We start from the raw sequence: 24846 nt of genomic DNA on the forward strand, positions 1-24846 counted from the left end.
TCACTCTACTGCCCCCCACTAGTGGAGAGTCACTCTACTGCCCCCCCCACTAGTGGAGAGTCACTCTACTGCCCCCCACTAGTGGAGAGTCACTCTACTGCCCCCCCCCCACTAGTGGAGAGTCACTCTACTGCCCCCCACTAGTGGAGAGTCACTCTACTGCCCCCCCACTAGTGGAGAGTCACTCTACTGCCCCCCACTAGTGGAGAGTCACTCTACTGCCCCCCCACTAGTGGAGAGTCACTCTACTGGCCCCCCCACTAGTGGAGAGTCACTCTACTGCCCCCCACTAGTGGAGAGTCACTCTACTGCCCCCCACTAGTGGAGAGTCACTCTACTGCCCCCCCACTAGTGGAGAGTCACTCTACTGCCCCCCACTAGTGGAGAGTCACTCTACTGCCCCCCCCACTAGTGGAGAGTCACTCTACTGCCCCCCCCACTGGTGGAGAGTCACTCTACTGCCCCCCCCCCACTAGTGGAGAGTCACTCTACTGCCCCCCCACTAGTGGAGAGTCACTCTACTGCCCCCCCCACTAGTGGAGAGTCACTCTACTGCCCCCCACTAGTGGAGAGTCACTCTACTGCCCCCACTAGTGGAGAGTCACTCTACTGCCCCCCCCCACTAGTGGAGAGTCACTCTACTGCCCCCCCACTAGTGGAGAGTCACTCTACTGCCCCCCCACTAGTGGAGAGTCACTCTACTGCCCCCCCCCCACTAGTGGAGAGTCACTCTACTGCCCCCCACTAGTGGAGAGTCACTCTACTGCCCCCCCACTAGTGGAGAGTCACTCTACTGCCCCCCCACTAGTGGAGAGTCACTCTACTGCCCCCCCACTAGTGGAGAGTCACTCTACTGCCCCCACTAGTGGAGAGTCACTCTACTGCCCCCCACTAGTGGAGAGTCACTCTACTGCCCCCCCACTAGTGGAGAGTCACTCTACTGCCCCCCCACTAGTGGAGAGTCACTCTACTGCCCCCCCACTGGTGGAGAGTCACTCTACTGCCCCCCCCACTAGTGGAGAGTCACTCTACTGCCCCCCCCACTAGTGGAGAGTCACTCTACTGCCCCACCCACTAGTGGAGAGTCACTCTACTGCCCCCCCCCCACTAGTGGAGAGTCACTCTACTGCCCCCCCCCACTAGTGGAGAGTCACTCTACTGCCCCCCCCACTAGTGGAGAGTCACTCTACTGCCCCCCCCACTAGTGGAGAGTCACTCTACTGCCCCCCCACTAGTGGAGAGTCACTCTACTGCCCCCCCACTAGTGGAGAGTCACTCTACTGCCCCCCCCCCCCCCCACTAGTGGAGAGTCACTCTACTGCCCCCCACTAGTGGAGAGTCACTCTACTGCCCCCCACTAGTGGAGAGTCACTCTACTGCCCCCCCACTAGTGGAGTGTCACTCTACTGCCCCCCACTACTAGTGGTGAGTCACTCTACTGCCCCCCCCACTAGTGGAGAGTCACTCTACTGCCCCCCCCCACTAGTGGAGAGTCACTCTACTGCCCCCCCACTAGTGGAGAGTCACTCTACTGGCCCCCCCCCCACTAGTGGAGAGTCACTCTACTGCCCCCCCCACTAGTGGAGAGTCACTCTACTGCCCCCCCCACTAGTGGAGAGTCACTCTACTGCCCCCCCCCCACTAGTGGAGAGTCACTCTACTGCCCCCCCACTAGTGGAGAGTCACGATACTCTCAGTTACACCAGCTCTGTCAGGAGGAATGGGCCAAAATTCACCCAACTTCTTGTGGGAATCTTGTGGAAGGCTACCCAAAATGTTTGACCCAAGTTAAACAATTTAATGTAAACTTGTAAACTTCTGACCCACTGGGAATGTGATGAAATAAATAAAACCTAAAATAAATAATTCTCTCTCCTGTAATTCTGACATTTCACATTCTTAAAATAAACCGGTGATCCTATAACTGACTTAAGACAGGGAATATTTACTAGGATCAAATATCAGGAATTGTGAAATACTACTAATAGGTGTATGTAAACTTCCGACATCAACCGTACATATATAGATCTTATTTGCATATGTATTTAGACCCTTTACTAAGAGACTCGAAATTGAGCTCAGGTGCATCCTGTTTATATTGATCATCCTTTAGATGTTTCTACAATTGTATTGGAGTCCACCTGTGGTAAATTCAATTGATTGGACATGATTTGGAAAGACACACACCTGTCTATATAAGGTCCCACAGTTGACAGAGCATGTCAGAGCAAAAACCACAAGCCATGAGGTCGAAGGAATTGTCCGTTGAGCTCCGAGATAGGATTGTGTCGAGGCACAGATCTGGGGAAGGGTACCAAAAAATGTTTGCAGCATTGAAGGTCCCCAAGAACACAGTAGTCTCCCTTATTCTTAAATGGAAGAAGTTTGGAACCACGCAGACTATTTCTAGAGCAATCGGGGAGACGGGCCTTGGTCATACTTATGTAAATGTGATATTTCTTTAATTTATTTAAAAAAAAACAGTTTTGTGGGGTATTGTGTGCAGATTGAGTAAAGAAATGATTTAATGCATATAGAGTAAGACTAACGTAACAAAATGTGGAACAAGTCAAGGGGTCTGAATACTTTCCGAATGCCCTGGCCATAGGTACGTTCATGTACTCCGAATGCCCTGGCCATAGGTACGTTCATGTACTCCGAATGCCCTGGCCATAGGTACGTTCATGTACTCCGAATGCCCTGGCTATAGGTACGTTCATGTACTCCGAATGCCCTGGCTATAGGTACGTTCATGTACTCCGAATGCCCTGGCTATAGGTACGTTCATGTACTCCGAATGCCCTGGCCATAGGTACGTTCATGTACTCCGAATGCCCTGGCCATAGGTACGTTCATGTACTCCGAATGCCCTGGCTATAGGTACGTTCATGTACTCCGAATGCCCTGGCCATAGGTACGTTCATGTACTCCGAATGCCCTGGCTATAGGTGCGTTCATGTACTCCGACTGCCCTGGCTATAGGTGCGTTCATGTACTCCGAATGCCCTGGCTATAGGTGCGTTCATGTACTCCGAATGCCCTGGCTATAGGTGCGTTCATGTACTCCGAATGCCCTGGCTATAGGTACGTTCATGTACTCCGAATGCCCTGGCCATAGGTACGTTCATGTACTCCGAATGCCCTGGCCATAGGTACGTTCATGTACTCCGAATGCCCTGGCCATAGGTACGTTCATGTACTCCGAATGCCCTGGCCATAGGTACGTTCATGTACTCCGAATGCCCGGGCCAAAAGCTGTGCCCTATGTTGTAAATGTGGTTATTTTTGGGACGCTTCCCTTGTATCTTGGATATGAGTTTGTACACGGAACATAATTGGGTTTTTTATGCCTCCTAGGAGAATCGAGGGCCAGGGAGGCCCAGCCACTCGGAGAAACGGGGAGGAGATTTAAACATTGAGAGAGAGCAGCAGGAGGAGAAGGAGTTTACAGAGGAGCGCCTTGGTCCGGGACCTGGAGGTACTGCAGCCTGTAGCAGGCAGCAGGAGGCGCAGGATTCTCCTTTGGAGGAGAACTGTGGTAGCAGTAATGAGGACCAGGAGGACGTGGGAGACGAGGGCTTAGCCAGGGAGCCAGAGGTTTGTTTTGGTTCCTTTCGCTCCCGTATGTGTCATTTTCATTCTACAGTGCACCCTGCTTCCAGTGAAGGTAGCTCTAGTCCTAGAATCTATACAATGGCCTCCCATTCAAGTCAATGGCGGCATAATGGTTAGACTGACAGCTTTATGGAATGTACTCTTGAATTTACCAGTCAAATTGCTAGGCTAAGAGGTTCCATGCCCTAATCAACTGTTAGTGTTTCAATTGTCCTCCACGGATGTGATCACTGTAAGAGGAGTGTACTGTATTACTGGTGAAACTCCATTAACGCATGTTATAACGCTCAGCTATGTCATTAATGCTCTGATATGTCGTTAACGCTCTGCTATGTCATTATCGCATGTTGTGCATATGTTTACTAGTAATTTAACCTTTATTTAAGAACAAATTATTATTTACAACGATGGCCTACCCCGGCCAAACCCGGACGGCACTGGGCCAATTGTGCGCTGCCCTATGGGACTCCCAATCACGGTTGGTTGTAATACAGCCTGGAATCGAACCACGGTCTGTAGTGAGGCCTCCGACACTAAGATGAGGTGCCTTAGACCGCTGCGCCATTCGGCAGCCCTATAATATTCATTATTGACATTATTTAATGATTCATGTAGAGAATGTCACTGGACGGAAGTAACCTGCGCATTCTGTATATTTGTAAAATACGATTCTTTACAATTCTGTATAACTAATTTCACTTAGATAGTCTAATCTAATAGTTCCATCAAATAAATACAAATCCATTCATATTCCCCTTAGCGCTGTAAATTACTGACATTTTTTTGAACAGCTTCTGTCTACCCAGTGAGTGAAGTTTAGTGGATAACTGTTAGTGTTCCTCCATCTTGGATCTGTCCCCATACAGGAGTTGGATATGAGTAGCTGCTTCTAGTGTGTAACTGCTCCTCCATCTTGGATCTGTCCCCATAGAGGAGTTGGATATGAGTAGCTGCTTCTAGTGTGTAACTGCTCCTCCATCTTGGATCTGTCCCCATACAGGAGTTGGATATGAGTAGCTGCTTCGTCTCTACGGCTGCGTGTATTGCTAAACGACAACTAGAGCAGAACCCCAAACCAGAGAAGAAAATTATCCAGCAACCTCAGAAGCCAGTGGTGGAACAGCAGCAGCAGCAGAAGAAGGAACAGCAGCAGGAGAAGGAACAGCAGCAGGAGAAGGAACAGCAGCAGGAGAAGGAACAGCAGCAGGAGAAGGAACAGCAGCAGGAGAAGGAACAGCAGCAGGAGAAGGAACAGCAGCAGGAGAAGGAACAGCAGCAGGAGAAGGAACAGCAGCAGGAGAAGGAACAGCAGCAGGAGAAGGAACAGCAGCAGGAGAAGGAACAGCAGCAGGAGAAGGAACAGCAGGAGGAGGTTATTGTCAGGAAAAAGGAGGTGATTTTGAAAAAATTATGTAACTTTCTGATCATGTTGAACATAAGCATGTACTATTTCTGTTTAGTACGGTCTGTCTGTAGTGTCACGCCGTAGACCTCCTGCACTGTGACGTACTAACTATGACACTATGCGTCCCAATAGAAAAAGGTGGAGGCCAATGTTGATGATATTCTTAAAAGAAGCACAGAGCTCGCCCGTAAGTCCTTACTCCATTCATACCAGTAATGTCAATCACAATGTGTGTCCCAAATGCCACGCTCTACTCTATACAGTGCACCAGGACCCATAGAGCTTTGCTCAAAAGTAATATACTATGTAGGGAATAGGGTCATTTGGGACACATCCAAGCTCGTACTGATCTGAAACCTCAAAGCACTTGGGTGGTTTATTTCCAGTATTTAAACTCCAAATGCTATGCTTTAAGAGTCTCTCCTCTCCCAGTCATAGGAAACCAGTTCGCAGCCTGTGGCCAGCTGGAAATGGCAGTCAACTATTTCACTGACGCTATTAAACACAATCCTACAGAATTTAAGTGAGTATGAAAGTCAATGACACTGGTTGGCACTCGGCTTATGTATGATATGAGTAAATGACTGATCTGCATCCATAATGGCACCCTCTTCCCTGTCTAGTGCACAACTCTATTCTGAAATGGCACCCTATTCCCTGTCTAGTGCACAACTCTATTCTGAAATGGCACCCTATTCCCTGTCTAGTGCACAACTCTATTCTGAAATGGCACCCTATTCCCTGTCTAGTGCACAACTCTATTCTGAAATGGCACCCTATTCCCTGTCTAGTGCACAACTCTATTCTGAAATGGCACCCTATTCCCTGTCTAGTGCACAACTCTATTCTGAAATGGCACCCTATTCCCTGTCTAGTGCACAACTCTATTCTGAAATGGCACCCTATTCCCTGTCTAGTGCACAACTCTATTCTGAAATGGCACCCTATTCCCTGTCTAGTGCACAACTCTATTCTGAAATGGCACCCTATTCCCTGTCTAGTGCACAACCCTATTCTGAAATGGCACCCTATTCCCTGTCTAGTGCACAACTCTATTCTGAAATGGCACCCTATTCCCTGTCTAGTGCACAACTCTATTCTGAAATGGCACCCTATTCCCTGTCTAGTGCACAACTCTATTCTGAAATGGCACCCTCTTCCCTGTCTAGTGCACAACTCTATTCTGAAATGGCACCCTATTCCCTGTCTAGTGCACAACTCTATTCTGAAATGGCACCCTCTTCCCTGTCTAGTGCACAACTCTATTCTGAAATGGCACCCTATTCCCTGTCTAGTGCACAACTCTATTCTGAAATGGCACCCTATTCCCTGTCTAGTGCACAACTCTATTCTGAAATGGCACCCTATTCCCTGTCTAGTGCACAACTCTATTCTGAAATGGCACCCTATTCCCTGTCTAGTGCACAACTCTATTCTGAAATGGCACCCTATTCCCTGTCTAGTGCACAACTCTATTCTGAAATGGCACCCTATTCCCTGTCTAGTGCACAACTCTATTCTGAAATGGCACCCTATTCCCTGTCTAGTGCACAACTCTATTCTGAAATGGCACCCTATTCCCTTTATATAGTCTAGGTGTTCTATTCTGAAATGGCACCCTATTCCCTGTCTTTATGCAGAACTCTATTCTGAAATGGCACCCTATTCCCTGTCTAGTGCACAACTCTATTCTGAAATAGACCCTATTCCCTGTCTAGTGCACAACTCTATTCTGAAATGAACCCTATTCCCTGTCTAGTATACAACTCTATTCTGAAATGGCACCCTATTCCCTGTCTAGTGCACAACTCTATTCTGAAATGGCACCCTATTCCCCGTTTATAGTGCACAACTCTATTCTGAAATGGCACCCTATTCCCCGTCTAGTGCACAACTCTATTCTGAAATGGCACCCTATTCCCCGTCTAGTGCACAACTCTATTTGAAATGGCACCCTATTCCCCGTTTATGCAGAACTCTATTCCTGAAATGGCACCCTATTCCCCGTCTAGTAAGGTGTTTACAACTCTATTCTGAAATGGCACCCTATTCCCCGTATAAGGTGTTTATATAATGAAGTGCACAACTCTATTCTGAAATGGCACCCTATTCCCCTGGTGTCTAGTGCACAAGAACTCTATTCTGAAATGGCACCCTATTCCCGTCTAGTGCACAACTCTATTCTGAAATGGCACCCTATTCCCCCTGTCTAGTGCACAACTCTATTCTGAAATGGCACCCTATTCCCCGTCTAGTGCACAACTCTATTCTGAAATGGCACCCTATTCCCCGTCTAGTGCACAACTCTATTCTGAAATGGCACCCTATTCCCCGTCTAGTGCACAACTCTATTCTGAAATGGCACCCTATTCCCCGTCTAGTGCACAACTCCTATTCTGAAATGGCACCCTATTCCCTTATCTAGTGCACAACTCTATTCTGAAATGGCACCCTATTCCCTGTCTAGTGCACAACCCTATTCTGAAATGGCACCCTATTCCATGTCTAGTGCACAACTCTATTCTGAAATGGCACCCTATTCCCTGTCTAGTGCACAACTCTATTCTGAAATGGCACCCTATTCCGTTTATATAGAACCTGCTGTCTAGTGCACAAACTCTATTCTGAAATGGCACCCTATTCCCTGTCTAGTGCACAACTCTATTCTGAAATGGCACCCTATTCCCTGTCTAGTGCACAACTCTATTCTGAAATGGCACCCTATTCCCTGTCTAGTGCACAACTCTATTCTGAAATGGCACCCTATTCCCTGTCTAGTGCACAACTCTATTTTGAAATGGCACCCTATTCCCTGTCTAGTGCACAACTCTATTCTGAAATGGCACCCTATTCCCTATATCGTAGTGCACTGGTACCACAATAATATCACAGTACCAACATTTTATAATACCGTTTCACATGATGCAACCACTTTCCTTCTCGCCGGGTTTTAAAACCTGCTGCTACCTGCTATAAGGTGTTTATAAAGAACCTGCTATAAGGTGTTTATATAGAACCTGCTATAAGGTGTTTATATAGAACCTGCTATAAGGTGTTTATATAGAACCTGCTGTAAGGTGTTTATATAGAACCTGCTATAAGGTGTTTATATAGAACCTGCTATAAGGTGTTTATATAGAACCTGCTGCTGCCTGCTATAAGGTGTTTATATAGAACCTGCTGTAAGGTGTTTATATAGAACCTGCTGTAAGGTGTTTATATAGAACCTGCTGTAAGGTGTTTATATAGAACCTGCTGTAAGGTGTTTATATAGAACCTGCTGTAAGGTGTTTATATAGAACCTGCTATAAGGTGTTTATATAGAACCTGCTATAAGGTGTTTATATAGAACCTGCTATAAGGTGTTTATATAGAACCTGCTATAAGGTGTTTATATAGAACCTGCTATAAGGTGTTTATATAGAACCTGCTATAAGGTGTTTATATAGAACCTGCTGTAAGGTGTTTATATAGAACCTGCTGTAAGGTGTTTATATAGAACCTGCTGTAAGGTGTTTATATAGAACCTGCTGTAAGGTGTTTATATAGAACCTGCTGTAAGGTGTTTATATAGAACCTGCTGTAAGGTGTTTATATAGAACCTGCTGTAAGGTGTTTATATAGAACCTGCTGTAAGGTGTTTATATAGAACCTGCTGTAAGGTGTTTATATAGAACCTGCTGTAAGGTGTTTATATAGAACCTGCTGTAAGGTGTTTATATAGAACCTGCTGTAAGGTGTTTATATAGAACCTGCTGTAAGGTGTTTATATAGAACCTGCTGTAAGGTGTTTATATAGAACCTGCTGTAAGGTGTTTATATAGAACCTGCTGTAAGGTGTTTATATAGAACCTGCTGTAAGGTGTTTATATAGAACCTGCTGTAAGGTGTTTATATAGAACCTGCTGTAAGGTGTTTATATAGAACCTGCTGTAAGGTGTTTATAAAGACAGCTTAAATGTTACATTTGTTCAGCAACAGCATCTTGATATGAATCAGCTCGTCACCCCCCCCACCAGCGCTCATATCCCCCCTACCAGCGCTCACATCCCCCCCCCCCCACCAGCGCTCATATCCCCCCTACCAGCGCTTACATCCCCCCCCCTACCAGCGCTTTATATAGAACCTGCTATAAGGTGTTTATATAGAACCCCCCCCTACCAGCGCTCACATCACCCCCCCACCGGCGCTCACAACCCCCCTACCAGCGCTCACATCACCCCCCCACCGGCGCTCACAACCCCCCCTACCGGCGCTCACATCACCCCCTACCAGCGCTCACATCCCCCCCCACCAGCGCTTACATCCCCCCCACCAGCGCTCACATCACCCCCCCCACCGGCGCTTACAACCCCCCCCCCACCAGCGCTTATATCACCCCCCCTACCGGCGCCACATCCCCCCTACCGGCGCCACATCCCCCCTACCAGCGCTCACATCCCCCCCTACCAGCGCTCACATCACCCCCCTACCAGCGCTTACAACCCCCCCCCCACCGGCGCTCACAACCCCCCTACCGGCACTCACATCCCCAGGTGGGTTCATGGTGTGCCCCCCCCCATACTACTAGACTTCAGATCATCATGTATATTCCTGCGGCCACATCACAGCCTTTACAAACAGCAGATCAGCCATCTGATGTACTGATATTCCATGTGTTATGTTGAGTGGTGTGAATATCATTAGCAGGTTTCTGTGTAGCAGAAGGGAACCGGCGTTGGGGGGGTCGCTAGGACGCTAGGCCACTCTGATGTTTTCTGAACACAGCCCTGATGTCCTGTTGTAGGCTGTTTGGGAACCGGTCCTTTTGTTATGAGAAGATGCAGCAGTATGATCGGGCCTTGAGTGATGCCGATCTGGCCCTCTCCATGGAGCCTGGTTGGATTAAAGGACTATATAGGAAGGGGAAGGCTCTGTCTGGACTCAAGGTACACAACATAATACTTTATGCAATTCAACTTCAGGATTTTATCTCCTATCTCTTTGTGTAATGTTTGTCAATCTCACTATGTGCTGCCTCCCTCTCTCTGTCCCCCCTCCCTCTCTCTGTCCCCCCAGCGCTCATCCCCCCTCTGTCCACCCCCTCTCTCTGTCCCCCCTCCCTCTCTCTGTCCACCCCCTCCCTCTCTCTGTCCACCCCCTCCCTCTCTGTCCACCCCCTCCCTCTCTCTGTCCACCCCCTCCCTCTCTCTGTCCACCCCCTCCCTCTCTCTGTCCACCCCCTCCCTCTCTCTGTCCACCCCCTCCCTCTCTCTGTCCACCCCTCCCTCTCTCTGTCCGCCCACCCTCTCTCTGTCCGCCCTCCCTCTCTCTGTCCGCCCTCCCTCTCTCTGTCCACCCCCTCCCTCTCTCTGTCCACCCCCTCCCTCTCTCTGTCCACCCCCTCCCTCTCTCTGTCCACCCCCTCCCTCTCTCTGTCCACCCCCTCCCTCTCTCTGTCCACCCCCTCCCTCTCTCTGTCCGCCCACCCTCTCTCTGTCCGCCCTCCCTCTCTCTGTCCACCCCCTCCCTCTCTCTGTCCACCCCCTCCCTCTCTCTGTCCACCCCCTCCCTCTCTCTGTCCGCCCACCCTCTCTCTGTCCGCCCTCCCTCTCTCTGTCCGCCCTCCCTCTCTCTGTCCACCCCCACCCCCTCCCTCTCTCTGTCCACCCCCTCCCTCTCTGTCCAGAGGTACTTTGAGGCATGCCAGACCTATAAGGAGGTATTAATGCAGGACAGTTTGTGTTCAGATGCTGCTCAGGAGTTGATGAAAGTTCAGATCATGCAGCTGATGGTATGTACAGAAGCCTCCTTTAACATAACATGCAGTAATATTATAATAATTTAGTTCTACGTAGGTTGAAAGAAAATCAAAATGTATTTTCACCTACGTTACTATTATTAAGTTTTATTTGAAGAGGGCCAGCGTACATTATAACATATAGTACCAGTCCAAAGTTTGGACACCTACTCGTTCAAGTTATTTTTTTGTTTGTTATTTTCTACATTGTATAGTAATAGTGAAGATGTCACAACTATGAAATAACACATATGGAATCATGTAGTAACCAAAAAAGTATTATATCAAAATATATTTTATGTTCTTCAAAGTAGCCAGTCTTTGCCTTGATGACAGCTTTGCACACTCTTGGCATTTTACATTTTTATTTTTTATTTTTTTTTACCTTTATTTAACTAGGCAAGTCAGTTAAGAAAAAATTCTTATTTTCAATGACGGCCTAGGAACAGAGCCAGTTTCATCATAGCGCTTGATGGTTTTTGCGACTGCACTTGAACTAACCTTAAGTTCTCTAAATGTTCCTTATTGACTGACCTTCATGTCTTAAAGTAATGATGGGCTGTAGTTTCTCTTTGCTTATTTGAGCTGTTCTTGCCATAATATGGACTTGTTGTATTTTACCAAATAGGGCTATCTTCTGTATACCCCCCCTACCTTGTCACAACACAACTGATTGGCTCAAACACATTAAGAAGGAAATGCATTCCATGTGACTACCTCATGAAGCTGGTTGAGAGAATGCCAAGAGTGTGCAAAGCTGTCAAGACAAAGGGTTGCTATTTTGAAGAGTCTAAAATATATCATTTTGTTTAACACTTTTTTGGTTACTACATGATTCCATATGTGTTATTTCATAGTTTTGATGTTTTCACTATTATTCTACAATATAAAGAAACCCTTGAATGAGTAGGAGTGTCCAAACTTTTGACTGGTAATGTAAGTCTCAGTACAGCAGTTAATTTTTTGTCTGCAATAAAATCCAATTTTATTTGTCACATGCACATGTTATTGCAAGTGTAGAGAAATGCTTGTGTTTCTAGCTTCAACAGTGTAGTCGTGTCTAATAATTCACAACAATATACTCACAACCTAAAAGTAAAATAATAATCGAGTACAGGAATATATAAATATTAGGATGAGTAGAATGGCATAGACTAAAATACAGTAGAATAGAATACAGTAGAATAGAATACAGTAGAATAGAATACAGTATATACATATGAGATGAGTAAAGCAGTATATAAACATTATTAAAGTGACTAGTGTTCCATTATTAGTGGCCAGTGATTCCATGTCTCTGTATATGGGGCAGCAGCCTCTAAGGTGCAGGGTTGAGTAACCGGTTGGTAGCCGGTAGTGATGGCTGTTTAACAGTCTGATGGCCTTGAGGTGGAAGCTGTTTTTCCTGCCTCTCGGTCCCAGCTTTGATGCACCTGTACTGACCTCGCCTTCTGGATGATAGTCCCCAGGCAGGGTAGCGTATAAACAAGAAAAACATCATATATGAACATACAAACATCATTTAAAAAAAAAAATATCATGAAATAAAATTGAGCGAGATGGTAATTTACCATGCAGATAAATTGTGACTTGCTTCAGCGCTTTGAATTTATTTTTGTGGCTTTGGGAAAGAGAGAACTAGTCAGTTGTACAACTGAAAATATGTCTTCCGCATTTAACCCAACCCCTCTGAGAGGTGCGGGGGAGGCTGACTTTAATCAACCTCCACGTCTTCAGCGCCCGGGGAACAGTGGGTTAACTGCCTTGTTCAGGGGAACAGTGGGTTAACTGCCTTGTTCAGGGGAACAGTGGGTTAACTGCCTTGTTCAGGGGAACAGTGGGTTAACTGCCTTGTTCAGGGGAACAGTGGGTTAACTGCCTTGTTCAGGGGAACAGTGGGTTAACTGCCTTGTTCAGGGGAACAGTGGGTTAACTGCCTTGTTCAGGGGAACAGTGGGTTAACTGCCTTGTTCAGGGGAACAGTGGGTTAACTGCCTTGTTCAGGGGAACAGTGGGTTAACTGCCTTGTTCAGGGAACAGTGGGTTAACTGCCTTGTTCAGGGAACAGTGGGTTAACTGCCTTGTTCAGGGGAACAGTGGGTTAACTGCCTCGTTCAGGGGAACAGTGGGTTAACTCTCCAGTGGGTTTACTGTTCAGGGGAACAGTGGGTTTACTGCCTCGCTCAGGGGAACAGTGGGTTTACTGCCTCGCTCAGGGGAACAGTGGGTTAACTGCCTCGCTCAGGGGAACAGTGGGTTAACTGCCTCGCTCAGGGGAACAGTGGGTTAACTGCCTCGCTCAGGGGAACAGTGGGTTAACTGCCTCGCTCAGGGGAACAGTGGGTTAACTGCCTCGCTCAGGGGAACAGTGGGTTAACTGCCTCGCTCAGGGGAACAGTGGGTTAACTGCCTCGCTCAGGGGAACAGTGGGTTAACTGCCTCGCTCAGGGGAACAGTGGGTTAACTGCCTCGCTCAGGGGAACAGTGGGTTAACTGCCTCGCTCAGGGGAACAGTGGGTTAACTGCCTCGCTCAGGGGAACAGTGGGTTAACTGCCTCGCTCAGGGGAACAGTGGGTTAACTGCCTCGCTCAGGGGAACAGTGGGTTAACTGCCTCGCTCAGGGGAACAGTGGGTTAACTGCCTCGCTCAGGGAACAGTGGGTTAACTGCCTCGCTCAGGGGAACAGTGGGTTAACTGCCTCGCTCAGGGGAACAGTGGGTTAACTGCCTCGCTCAGGGGAACAGTGGGTTAACTGCCTCGCTCAGGGGAACAGTGGGTTAACTGCCTCGCTCAGGGGAACAGTGGGTTAACTGCCTCGCTCAGGGGAACAGTGGGTTTAACTGCCTCGCTCAGGGAAGATCGACAGATTTGTTTTTACCTTGCCAGCTCGGAGATTCGATCCAGCAACCTTTCGGTTCGACACCACAATTTCACCACTAGTCTACCTGCCACATGTTCAGGCTATAGGATAGTTTACAATGCTTTCTGTAGTGCAGCATCTCTTCCATTACCTACCATAGGGTGTCATTAAGTAAGATAGAATATCTCGGTCTCTCTCTTTCCACCTGCATAGGTGTGTGTGTGTGTGTGTGTGTGTGTGTGTGTGTGTGTACGCTTGTGTACCTACTTTGTTGACTAATGAATGACTGCAACCACAGGCCTCTCCAGAGGGTGGTGCGGTCTGCCCAATGCATCAGTGTTATAACTTCTCTCTCTCTCTAACGTGCTGATTGAATGTGTGATGGTTTTTTATCCTAGGAAATGGGATTTACTCGTGAGCAGAGCTCTAATGCGCTGATTGTCCATGGAGACTTTGAGAAGGCGGTTCATGTCCTGTCTGGTATTGAAGGTAAACAACTCGACTTGACAGTAGCCTGAGTCCCACATCAGTTTGTGCTGTCTTGCCAATATGCCAAGTGACAATGCGTTGTCACAACAGCACAAACAGATCTGTGGCTACTGTTAATATCCTCCAATTCAGAAAGATGTTTTGAATATGTGGTGTTATGACTTATGTCTCTCTCTGTGTGTGTCTCCCCATAGATGAATATGGTAGTAATGACTTTCCTGTGGCTGCCACCTCAGCAGAGGACAGTGCGACGTGGGAGGGAGTGGGCCCCAGGCCTAAACCTCTCCTCCAAACCAGACCTAAACCCAGATCCACTACCCCAGTTCCTAAACCCAGATCCACTACCCCAGGCCCTGAACCCAGATCCACTACCCCAGGACCTGTACACCACGTTGCACCGGGAGGGAGCACAAGGTGAGATACAGTACCAGTCAAAAGTTTTAGAACACCTACTCATTCAAGGGGTTTTCTTTATTTTTTTACTATTTCCTACATTATAGAATAATAGTGAAGACATCAAAACTATGAAAGAACACACATGGAATCATGAAGTAACCAAAACAGTGTTATACTCCGTTTACCTTGATGACAGCTTTACACACTCATGGCATTCTCTCAACCAGCTTTGCGAGGTAGTCACCTGGAATGCATTTCAATTATCAGGTGTGCCTTGTTAATTTGTGGGGTGTTTTCTTAACCTCTCTAGGGTATGTGGGACGCTAGCGTCCCATCTGGCCAACATCCAGTGAGGTTGCAGAGCGCCAAATTCAATTACAGAAATGCTCATCATAGAAATTCAGAAAACAAAACAAAACTTCTTGTTAAACCAACCACAGTGTCATATTTATAAAATGCTTTTCAGGCGAAAGCATACCTAGCCCAGAACATACCTAGCCCAGAACATAGCCCAGTTGACAAATTATTACTAACAGTAACCAGCCAAGCAGAAGCTTTACAACACCTCAGAAATAGAGAAAAAATGAATCCCTTACCTTTGATCTTCATATGGTGGCAATCAGAAGACATTAATTTACTCAATAAATGTTCCTTTTGTTCGATGAAGTCTCTTTATATCCAAAAACCTCTGTTTTGTTAGCGTGTTTTCTTCAGTAATCCACAGGCTCAAACTCAGTCAAAACAATAAGACAAAAAATCCAAATCGTATCCGTACAGTTCATAGAAACATGTCAAATGATGTTTATATTCAATCTTCAGGTTGTTTTTAGCCTAAATGATCTATAATATTTCAACCAGACAATAACGTCGTCAATATAAAAGGTAAACAAGAAATGCACATGCGCCTGAAAAAGCTCTGCGACGCGTTAGGGTCCACTCGTTCAGACTGGTCTTATTCCCTCATTTATAAGAATACAAGTCTGAAACGATTTCTAAAGACTGTTGACATCTAGTGGAAGGCATAGGAACTGCAAATGGAGTCCTCAGTCAATGGATACTGTAATGGCATTGAATAGAAAACTACAAAACCCCATTAAATAAAAACTACTTCCTGGATGGATTTTTCTCAGGGTTTCGCCTGCTAAATCAGTTCTGTTATACTCAGACACTATTTTAACAGTTTTGGAAACTTTAGTGTTTTCTATCCAAATCTACCAGTTATATGCATATCATACTCACAGTGTTATGTACTTGAGTGAAGACCCAAAAGCGGTTTTAACAGAAAACAGAGTTCTTTAATGAAAAAACAGGAATGGCATAAATCCTCTTCCAACGTTGTCAAAGGAACAAAAAGAACGTTAGTATGGTGCAGGATGCACCTGCCAGGCAGACTCCGACAGGATAGGACAAGGTGGAAGCAAACGAGACGACAGCTTGCTTCTGGCATCAAAAACACAAACAAGAATCAGACACTGAAAGTAGCAGGAACAGAGAGAGAAATAGAGACCTAATCAGAGGGGGAAGAGAGAACAGGTGGGAAAGAGTGAATGAGCTAGTTAGGGGAGATGTAGAACAGCTGAAGAATGAGAGACAGAGAAGGTAACCTAAAAAGACCAGCAGAGAGAGACAGAGTGAAGAGAAAGGACAGGAACAGACATAACAAGACATGACACACAGACACTATTTTAACAGTTTTGGAAACTTTAGTGTTTTCTATCCAAATCTACCAGTTATATGCATATCATATCTTCTGGGCCTGAGTAGCAGGCCGTGTATTTTGGGTGTGTTGTGACAAGGTAGTCCGTATTATGGTAAGAACAGCTGAAATAAACAAAGAGAAATGACAGTCCATTACTTTGACATGAAGGTCATACCTAGAGGTATATTGATATACTATACTATATTGATATACTAAAAGCTCCATTGTTTGATTATTATAACTATAGTAGTCTGTCAGGTACTCAGAAGGAAGGTCTGATTTCTCTATTAATAAAACAAGACCCAGATTGCAAATATAAAGACCCGGTCTAAAAACTGGAGGCCCCTTACACTTCAACGTTGTGATGCAAACATACTAGCGACATGCATATAGCACGACAACTACTAGAAAGAATAGATCATCGTAAACATCATCTTCTGCAAATAGACAAGATCCTGCAACCATGGAGAGGTGAATGCCTGTCTAGTTATGGAAACATTGTTCTGATTAACTCCTTAGTCATATCTCAGTCTAGTTATGGAAACATTGTTCTGATTAACTCCTTCGTCATATCTCAGTCTAGTTATGGAAACATTGTTCTGATTAACTCCTTCGTCATATCTCAGTCTAGTTATGGAAACATTGTTCTGATTAACTCCTTCGTCATATCTCAGTCTAGTTATGGAAACATTGTTCTGATTAACTCCTTCGTCATATCTCAGTCTAGTTATGGAAACATTGTTCTGATTAACTCCTTCGTCATATCTCAGTCTAGTTATGGAAACATTGTTCTGATTAACTCCTTCGTCATATCTCAGTCTATTTATGGAAACATTGTTCTGATTAACTCCTTCGTCATATCTCAGTCTAGTTATGGAAACATTGTTCTGATTAACTCCTTCGTCATATCTCAGTCTAGTTATGGAAACATTGTTCTGATTAACTCCTTCGTCATATCTCAGTCTAGTTATGGAAACATTGTTCTGATTAACTCCTTCGTCATATCTCAGTCTAGTTATGGAAACATTGTTCTGATTAACTCCTTCGTCATATCTCAGTCTAGTTATGGAAACATTGTTCTGATTAACTCCTTCGTCATATCTCAGTCTAGTTATGGAAACATTGTTCTGATTAACTCCTTCGTCATATCTCAGTCTAGTTATGGAAACATTGTTCTGATTAACTCCTTCGTCATATCTCAGTCTAGTTATGGAAACATTGTTCTGATTAACTCCTTCGTCATATCTCAGTCTAGTTATGGAAACATTGTTCTGATTAACTCCTTCGTCATATCTCAGTCTAGTTATGGAAACATTGTTCTGATTAACTCCTTCGTCATATCTCAGTCTAGTTATGGAAACATTGTTCTGATTAACTCCTTCGTCATATCTCAGTCTAGTTATGGAAACATTGTTCTGATTAACTCCTTCGTCATATCTCAGTCTAGTTATGGAAACATTGTTCTGATTAACTCCTTCGTCATATCTCAGTCTATTTATGGACACATTGTTCTGATTAACTCCTTCGTCATATCTCAGTCTATTTATGGAAACATTGTTCTGATTAACTCCTTCGTCATATCTCAGTCTATTTATGGAAACATTGTTCTGATTAACTCCTTCGTCATATCTCAGTCTATTTATGGAAACATTGTTCTGATTAACTCCTTCGTCATATCTCAGTCTATTTATGGAAACATTGTTCTGATTAACTCCTTCGTCATATCTCAGTCTATTTATGGACACATTGTTCTGATTAACTCCTTCATCATATCTCAGTCTATTTATGGAAACATTGTTCTGATTAACTCCTTCGTCATATCTCAGTTTTCTCACTTACTTATGGAGCTGATGATTCATTTTTCAAATCATATGAGCAAAACAATATTTTGCTTTATCTGGGACGCTGAAGCAGACAAAATAAAACGTGTAGGTTAATAAGAAAAGCTTGTCCATTGTTTAAAAATAGCCATTTTGCCTTTGTGCAGATTGTCTCATTTTTGATTAATTGAAAATTATACCTTTTTCAAAGTTTCTCTCTTTATTACCAGCGTTACAGAGCTGGTTACAATCCCCCTGAAAAGAGAGAACAAATGGCTGAACTCAATGTGCTGGTTTATAAAATACCTGTAAAGAGGTTTGAAAATGGTATTTTGATATTAAATGATTGTAAATTGGAATGGTGGAATTGTCATTCGGGAAGTTTCGTGCTTTTCAGCTAAAATTATTATATAGAATTCTTGCCACCAACAAAATGTTGAATATTTGGGGCATAAAATCATAGAAGCTCTGCAGATGTTGTGAGGAGACACAATCAACAGACCATTTATTTAGGTATTGCCTCAGGGAGCCTGGTTCTGGTCTTAGGTTCAGGGATGCCTGAAAATGCAGAACATTGATCTAAAATTGACCCTAGAAATAGTACTGTTAGGAGATCTGGAGAGACCAGGTCAGTCAATTACTAATATACTAATACTCTTAGTAAAAGTATTGATCTGGAGAGACCGGGTCAGTCAGTTACTAATATACTAATACTCTTAGTAAAAGTATTGATCTGGAGAGACCGGGTCAGTCAGTTACTAATATACTAATACTCTTAGTAAAAGTATTGATCTGGAGAGACCGGGTCAGTCAGTTACTAATATACTAATACTCTTAGTAAAAGTATTGATCTGGAGAGACCGGGTCAGTCAATTACTAATATACTAATACTCTTAGTAAAAGTATTGATCTGGAGAGACCGGGTCAGTCAGTTACTAATATACTAATACTCTTAGTAAAAGTATTGATCTGGAGAGACCTGGTCAGTCAATTACTAATATACTAATACTCTTAGTTAAAGTATTGATCTGGAGAGACCGGGTCAGTCAATTACTAATATACTAATACTCTTAGTAAAAGTATTGATCTGGAGAGACCGGGTCAGTCAGTTACTAATATACTAATACTCTTAGTAAAAGTATTGATCTGGAGAGACCGGGTCAGTCAGTTACTAATATACTAATACTCTTAGTAAAAGTATTGATCTGGAGAGACCGGGTCAGTCAATTACTAATATACTAATACTCTTAGTAAAAGTATTGATCTGGAGAGACCGGGTCAGTCAGTTACTAATATACTAATACTCTTAGTAAAAGTATTGATCTGGAGAGACCTGGTCAGTCAATTACTAATATACTAATACTCTTAGTTAAAGTATTGATCTGGAGAGACCGGGTCAGTCAATTACTAATATACTAATACTCTTAGTAAAAGTATTGATCTGGAGAGACCGGGTCAGTCAGTTACTAATATACTAATACTCTTAGTAAAAGTATTGATCTGGAGAGACCGGGTCAGTCAATTACTAATATACTAATACTCTTAGTAAAAGTATTGATCTGGAGAGACCGGGTCAGTCAGTTACTAATATACTAATACTCTTAGTAAAAGTATTGATCTGGAGAGACCGGGTCAGTCAATTACTAATATACTAATACTCTTAGTAGAAGTATTGATGTTAGGAGATCTGGAGAAACCGGGTCAGTCAGTTACTAATATACTAATACTCTTGGTAAAAGTATTGATCTGGAGAGACCGGGTCAGTCAGTCACTAATATACTAATACTCTTAGTAAAAGTATTGATCTGGAGAGACCGGGTCAGTCAGTTACTAATATACTAATACTCTTAGTAAAAGTATTGATCTTCAACAGGCAATCTGTAGATTATATTCGATAGATTGAAATTGTACGTTAAACATCACAGCATTGTTAATGGTGCATAGAAATCCGAAGAGGGTGGCAGAGATAGATGGGATGGGCTGAGGGAAGCAGAGGGTTGGGATGTGGAGTTGGAGATAGATGGGATGGGCTGAGGGTTGGGATGTGGCGTTGGAGATAGATGGGATGGGCTGAGGGTTGGGATGTGGCGTTGGAGATAGATGGGATGGGCTGAGGGTTGGGATGTGGAGTTGGAGATAGATGGGATGGGCTGAGGGTTGGGATGTGGCGTTGGAGATAGATGGGATGGGCTGAGGGTTGGGATGTGGAGTTGGAGATAGATGGGATGGGCTGAGGGTTGGGATGTGGAGTTGGAGATAGATGGGATGGGCTGAGGGAAGCAGAGGGTTGGGATGTGGAGTTGGAGATAGATGGGATGGGCTGAGGGTTGGGATGTGGCGTTGGAGATGGGATGGGCTGAGGGAAGCAGAGGGTTGGGATGTGGAGTTGGAGGTAGATGGGATGGGCTGAGGGAAGCAGAGGGTTGGGATGTGGAGTTGGAGATAGATGGGATGGGCTGAGGGTTGGGATGTGGCGTTGGAGATAGATGGGATGGGCTGAGGGTTGGGATGTGGAGTTGGAGATAGATGGGATGGGCTGAGGGAAGCAGAGGGTTGGGATGTGGAGTTGGAGATAGATGGGATGGGCTGAGGGTTGGGATGTGGAGTTGGAGATAGATGGGATGGGCATGTTCAGTTGGCCTTTCATGAGGGTTGGGATGTGGCGTTGGAGATAGATGGGATGGGCTGAGGGTTGGGATGTGGCGTTGGAGATAGATGGGATGGGCTGAGGGTTGGGATGTGGCGTTGGAGATAGATGGGATGGGCTGAGGGTTGGGATGTGGCGTTGGAGATAGATGGGAGGGGCTGAGGGTTGGGATGTGGCGTTGGAGATAGATGGGATGGGCTGAGGGTTGGGATGTGGCGTTGGAGATAGATGGGATGGGCTGAGGGTTGGGATGTGGCGTTGGAGATAGATGGGATGGGCTGAGGGTTGGGATGTGGAGTTGGAGATAGATGGGATGGGCTGAGGGTTGGGATGTGGCGTTGGAGATAGATGGGAGGGGCTGAGGGTTGGGATGTGGCGTTGGAGATAGATGGGATGGGCTGAGGGTTGGGATGTGGCGTTGGAGATAGATGGGATGGGCTGAGGGTTGGGATGTGGCGTTGGAGATAGATGGGAGGGGCTGAGGGTTGGGATGTGGCTACTTGGAGATAGATGGGATGGGCTGAGGGTTGGGATGTGGCGTTGGAGATAGATGGGATGGGCTGAGGGAAGCAGAGGGTTGGGATGTGGAGTTGGAGATAGATGGGATGGGCTGAGGGTTGGGATGTGGCGTTGGAGATAGATGGGATGGGCTGAGGGTTGGGATGTGGAGTTGGAGATAGATGGGATGGGCTGAGGGAAGCAGAGGGTTGGGATGTGGAGTTGGAGATAGATGGGATAGGCTGAGGGAAGCAGAGGGTTGGGATGTGGAGTTGGAGATAGATGGGATAGGCTGAGGGAAGCAGAGGGTTGGGATGTGGAGTTGGAGATAGATGGGATGGGCTGAGGGTTGGGATGTGGCGTTGGAGATAGATGGGATGGGCTGAGGGAAGCAGAGGGTTGGGATGTGGAGTTGGAGATAGATGGGATGGGCTGAGGGTTGGGATGTGGAGTTGGAGATAGATGGGATGGGCTGAGGGTTGGGATGTGGAGTTGGAGATAGATGGGATGGGCTGAGGGAAGCAGAGGGTTGGGATGTGGAGTTGGAGATAGATGGGATGGGCTGAGGGAAGCAGAGGGTTGGGATGTGGAGTTGGAGATAGATGGGATAGGCTGAGGGTTGGGATGTGGAGTTGGAGATAGATGGGATGGGCTGAGGGAAGCAGAGGGTTGGGATGTGGAGTTGGAGATAGATGGGATGGGCTGAGGGTTGGGATGTGGAGTTGGAGATAGATGGGATGGGCTGAGGGTTGGGATGTGGAGTTGGAGATAGATGGGATGGGCTGAGGGTTGGGATGTGGCGTTGGAGATAGATGGGATGGGCTGAGGGTTGGGAAGTGGCGTTGGAGATAGATGGGATGGGCTGAGGGAAGCAGAGGGTTGGGATGTGGAGTTGGAGATAGATGGGATGGGCTGAGGGTTGGGATGTGGAGTTGCTGGGTGGGGAATAGTGACGGTCAAAGAATTAAAAAACATAACAAAAAGTAGATTTGAATGACAGTGAGGGGCAGTGTTTCAGCTGATGCTGGTTTGTCTGAGGCTGATGCCGTGCAGGTGTTTGTACACATACACACACTCTCATTTATCAAATGCACATACGCGGACACACAGACGGTAAATAGTGCCATAGATGCACTGAAACATGTTCAGTTGGCCTTGATGTTATGATTTTAGTTGGCCTTGATGTTATGATTTTAGTTGGCCTTGATGTTATGATTTTAGTTGGCCTTGATGTTATGATTTCAGTTGGCCTTGATGTTATGATTTCAGTTGGCCTTGATGTTATGATTTTAGTTGGCCTTGATGTTATGATTTCAGTTGGCCTTGATGTTTTTAGGTTTTTTGCATTGTTTTCTGTTTTCCTTTCTCTGTTGTTCATTTTGTTGGTTGGTGCATTGGGGGGGTGGAAGTATTATTATTTTCTCAGGGGGTGGGGGGTCTTCGATGGTTGAGAGGCAGCTGTTGGGGAAATGGGGGGGGGATCTTGGGAGGGTTGGTGGGAGATCTGTCGACGTGACCTTGAGCAGGGCGCTGACCCGGGTTACTTCTGTGTGTCGCTCTGGAGACGTGACCTTGAGCAGGGCGTTGACCCGGGTTACTTCTGTGTGTCGCTCTGGAGACGTGACCTTGAACAGCCCTGTTTGAATGGTTACTCTGGCGAGCCCTGTTTGACTGGTTACTCTGGCGAGCCCTAGCATGGCTATCATACAGTAAGAGTCTAGGGCTGTCTGTTATAGCACACTGTTGTCAATATAATGTGTACTGTTGTTTTGTAGCTTTGAGTCTGATAGCTGGGTACTGTTGATGTGTAGCTTTGAGTCTGATAGCTGGGTACTGTTGATGTGTAGCTTTGAGTCTGATAGCTGGGTACTGTTGATGTGTAGCTTTGAGTCTGATAGCTGGGTACTGTTGTTTTGTAGCTTTGAGTCTGATAGCTGGGTACCGTTGATGTGTAGCTTTGAGTCTGATAGCTGGGTACTGTTGATGTGTAGCTTTGAGTCTGATAGCTGGGTACTGTTGATGTGTAGCTTTGAGTCTGATAGCTGGGTACTGTTGATGTGTAGCTTTGAGTCTGATAGCTGGGTACTGTTGATGTGTAGCTTTGAGTCTGATAGCTGGGTACTGTTGATGTGTAGCTTTGAGTCTGATAGCTGGGTACCGTTGATGTGTAGCTTTGAGTCTGATAGCTGGGTACTGTTGGACTTACTTTTCATCGGACTTCCTGCCACTGAAGATGTTTCTCTCTCCACAGCAGTCTGTTTCCTGTATATGTTGGCTGTTTGGGGCCCAACACAACACAACCAATGCTACACAGCCTCTTCAGCAGGTAGGAACATCCTCCTCCTCTCCTGTCTCCATCACCTCTCCTGTCTCCATCACCTCTCCTGTCTCCATCACCTCTCCTGTCTCCATCACCTCTCCTGTCTCCATCACCTCTCCTGTCTCCACCTCCTCTCCTGTCTCCACCTCCTCTCCTGTCTCCACCTCCTCTCCTGTCTCCATCACCTCTCCTGTCTCCATCACCTCTCCTGTCTCCATCACCTCTCCTGTCTCCATCACCTCTCCTGTCTCCATCACCTCTCCTGTCTCCATCACCTCTCCTGTCTCCATCACCTCTCCTGTCTCCATCACCTCTCCTGTCTCCACCACCTCTCCTGTCTCCACCACCTCTCCTGTCTCCACCTCCTCTCCTGTCTCCACCTCCTGTTCTTCTCCTGTTCCTCTTTCTTCCACCTCCTTCCCCTTCTCTAGCAGCACATAACCACCCTGTTCAGCTGAGGCAACACGTCTTGGCCCTGGATTCTCTCTCTCTATATATCTATATATATCTCTATCTCTCTCTCTCTCTATATATATATATATATATATATATATATATATATATATATATATATATATATATATATATATATATATATAAAAACTGTAACGTAAGACTGTTAATGGGTTGTATTGTCTCTCTGCCAGTGCTGGGACGATCCACAGTATCAAAATCTTGCGCTCTTCCAACTGTGCATTTATCAACTACACCAACATGGACCACTGTGAGAGAGCCATCAGGACTCTAAATGTAAGCCTCTGTCTGCCCCTCTCTGTCTGCCCCTCTATGTCTGCCCCTCTCTGTCTGCCCCTCTCTGTCTGCACCTCTCTGTCTGTACCTCTCTGTCTGTACCTCTCTGTCTGCCCCTCTCTGTCTGTACCTCTCTGTCTGTACACTACACCACTTTTAAAATCGTAATAACAGGGTCACCCACTAAACGATGAGACTGGGTCACCCACTAAACGATGAGACTGGGTCACCCACTAAACGATGAGACTGGGTCACCCACTAAACGATGAGACTGGGTCACCCACTAAACGATGAGACTGGGTCACCCACTAAACGATGAGACTGGGTCACCCACTAAACGATGAGACTGGATTTTTCTCTGGCGAGCTCTCATTGGCTATTGCTGTTCATCGTTCTCAAAATGTGTCGCTGCTCAGCTCCACCTTCAAGATCTTTGCAGATTTTGGGCTGATAAAATCAAACCTGTTCGAAAATATCAGGACATCTGAGACTGCTCAAAGATGCCTGTTTCTGCCTGTTACTGTCTGTAGCTGCCTGCTACTGTCTATTTCTGTACGCCTGTTGCTG

At 45.8% G+C, this 24846-nt stretch overlaps 1 protein-coding gene across 2 annotated transcripts in view; it reads left to right on the forward strand.

Annotated features, from left to right (window-relative positions):
- LOC135508542 (nuclear receptor corepressor 2-like) overlaps window positions 1-24846 on the forward strand; it is a 40563-nt gene that overhangs the window by 8857 nt on the left and 6860 nt on the right. Inside the window, exons 7-16 of one of the 2 annotated variants that reach the window (XM_064928800.1) lie at window positions 3358-3597; window positions 4616-5008; window positions 5153-5207; window positions 5453-5543; window positions 9807-9948; window positions 10689-10793; window positions 14059-14149; window positions 14344-14563; window positions 23461-23535; window positions 24177-24279. In XM_064928800.1, the coding sequence (XP_064784872.1) occupies window positions 3358-3597; window positions 4616-5008; window positions 5153-5207; window positions 5453-5543; window positions 9807-9948; window positions 10689-10793; window positions 14059-14149; window positions 14344-14563; window positions 23461-23535; window positions 24177-24279 (1515 nt within the window). The remainder of the gene's footprint in view (window positions 1-3357; window positions 3598-4615; window positions 5009-5152; window positions 5208-5452; window positions 5544-9806; window positions 9949-10688; window positions 10794-14058; window positions 14150-14343; window positions 14564-23460; window positions 23536-24176; window positions 24280-24846) is intronic. The other variant, XM_064928801.1, reaches the window with a different exon arrangement.

This window comes from Oncorhynchus masou, chromosome 21 (genome assembly GCF_036934945.1).
Source record: "Oncorhynchus masou masou isolate Uvic2021 chromosome 21, UVic_Omas_1.1, whole genome shotgun sequence".
Classification (NCBI taxonomy): Eukaryota; Metazoa; Chordata; class Actinopteri; order Salmoniformes; family Salmonidae; genus Oncorhynchus; species Oncorhynchus masou.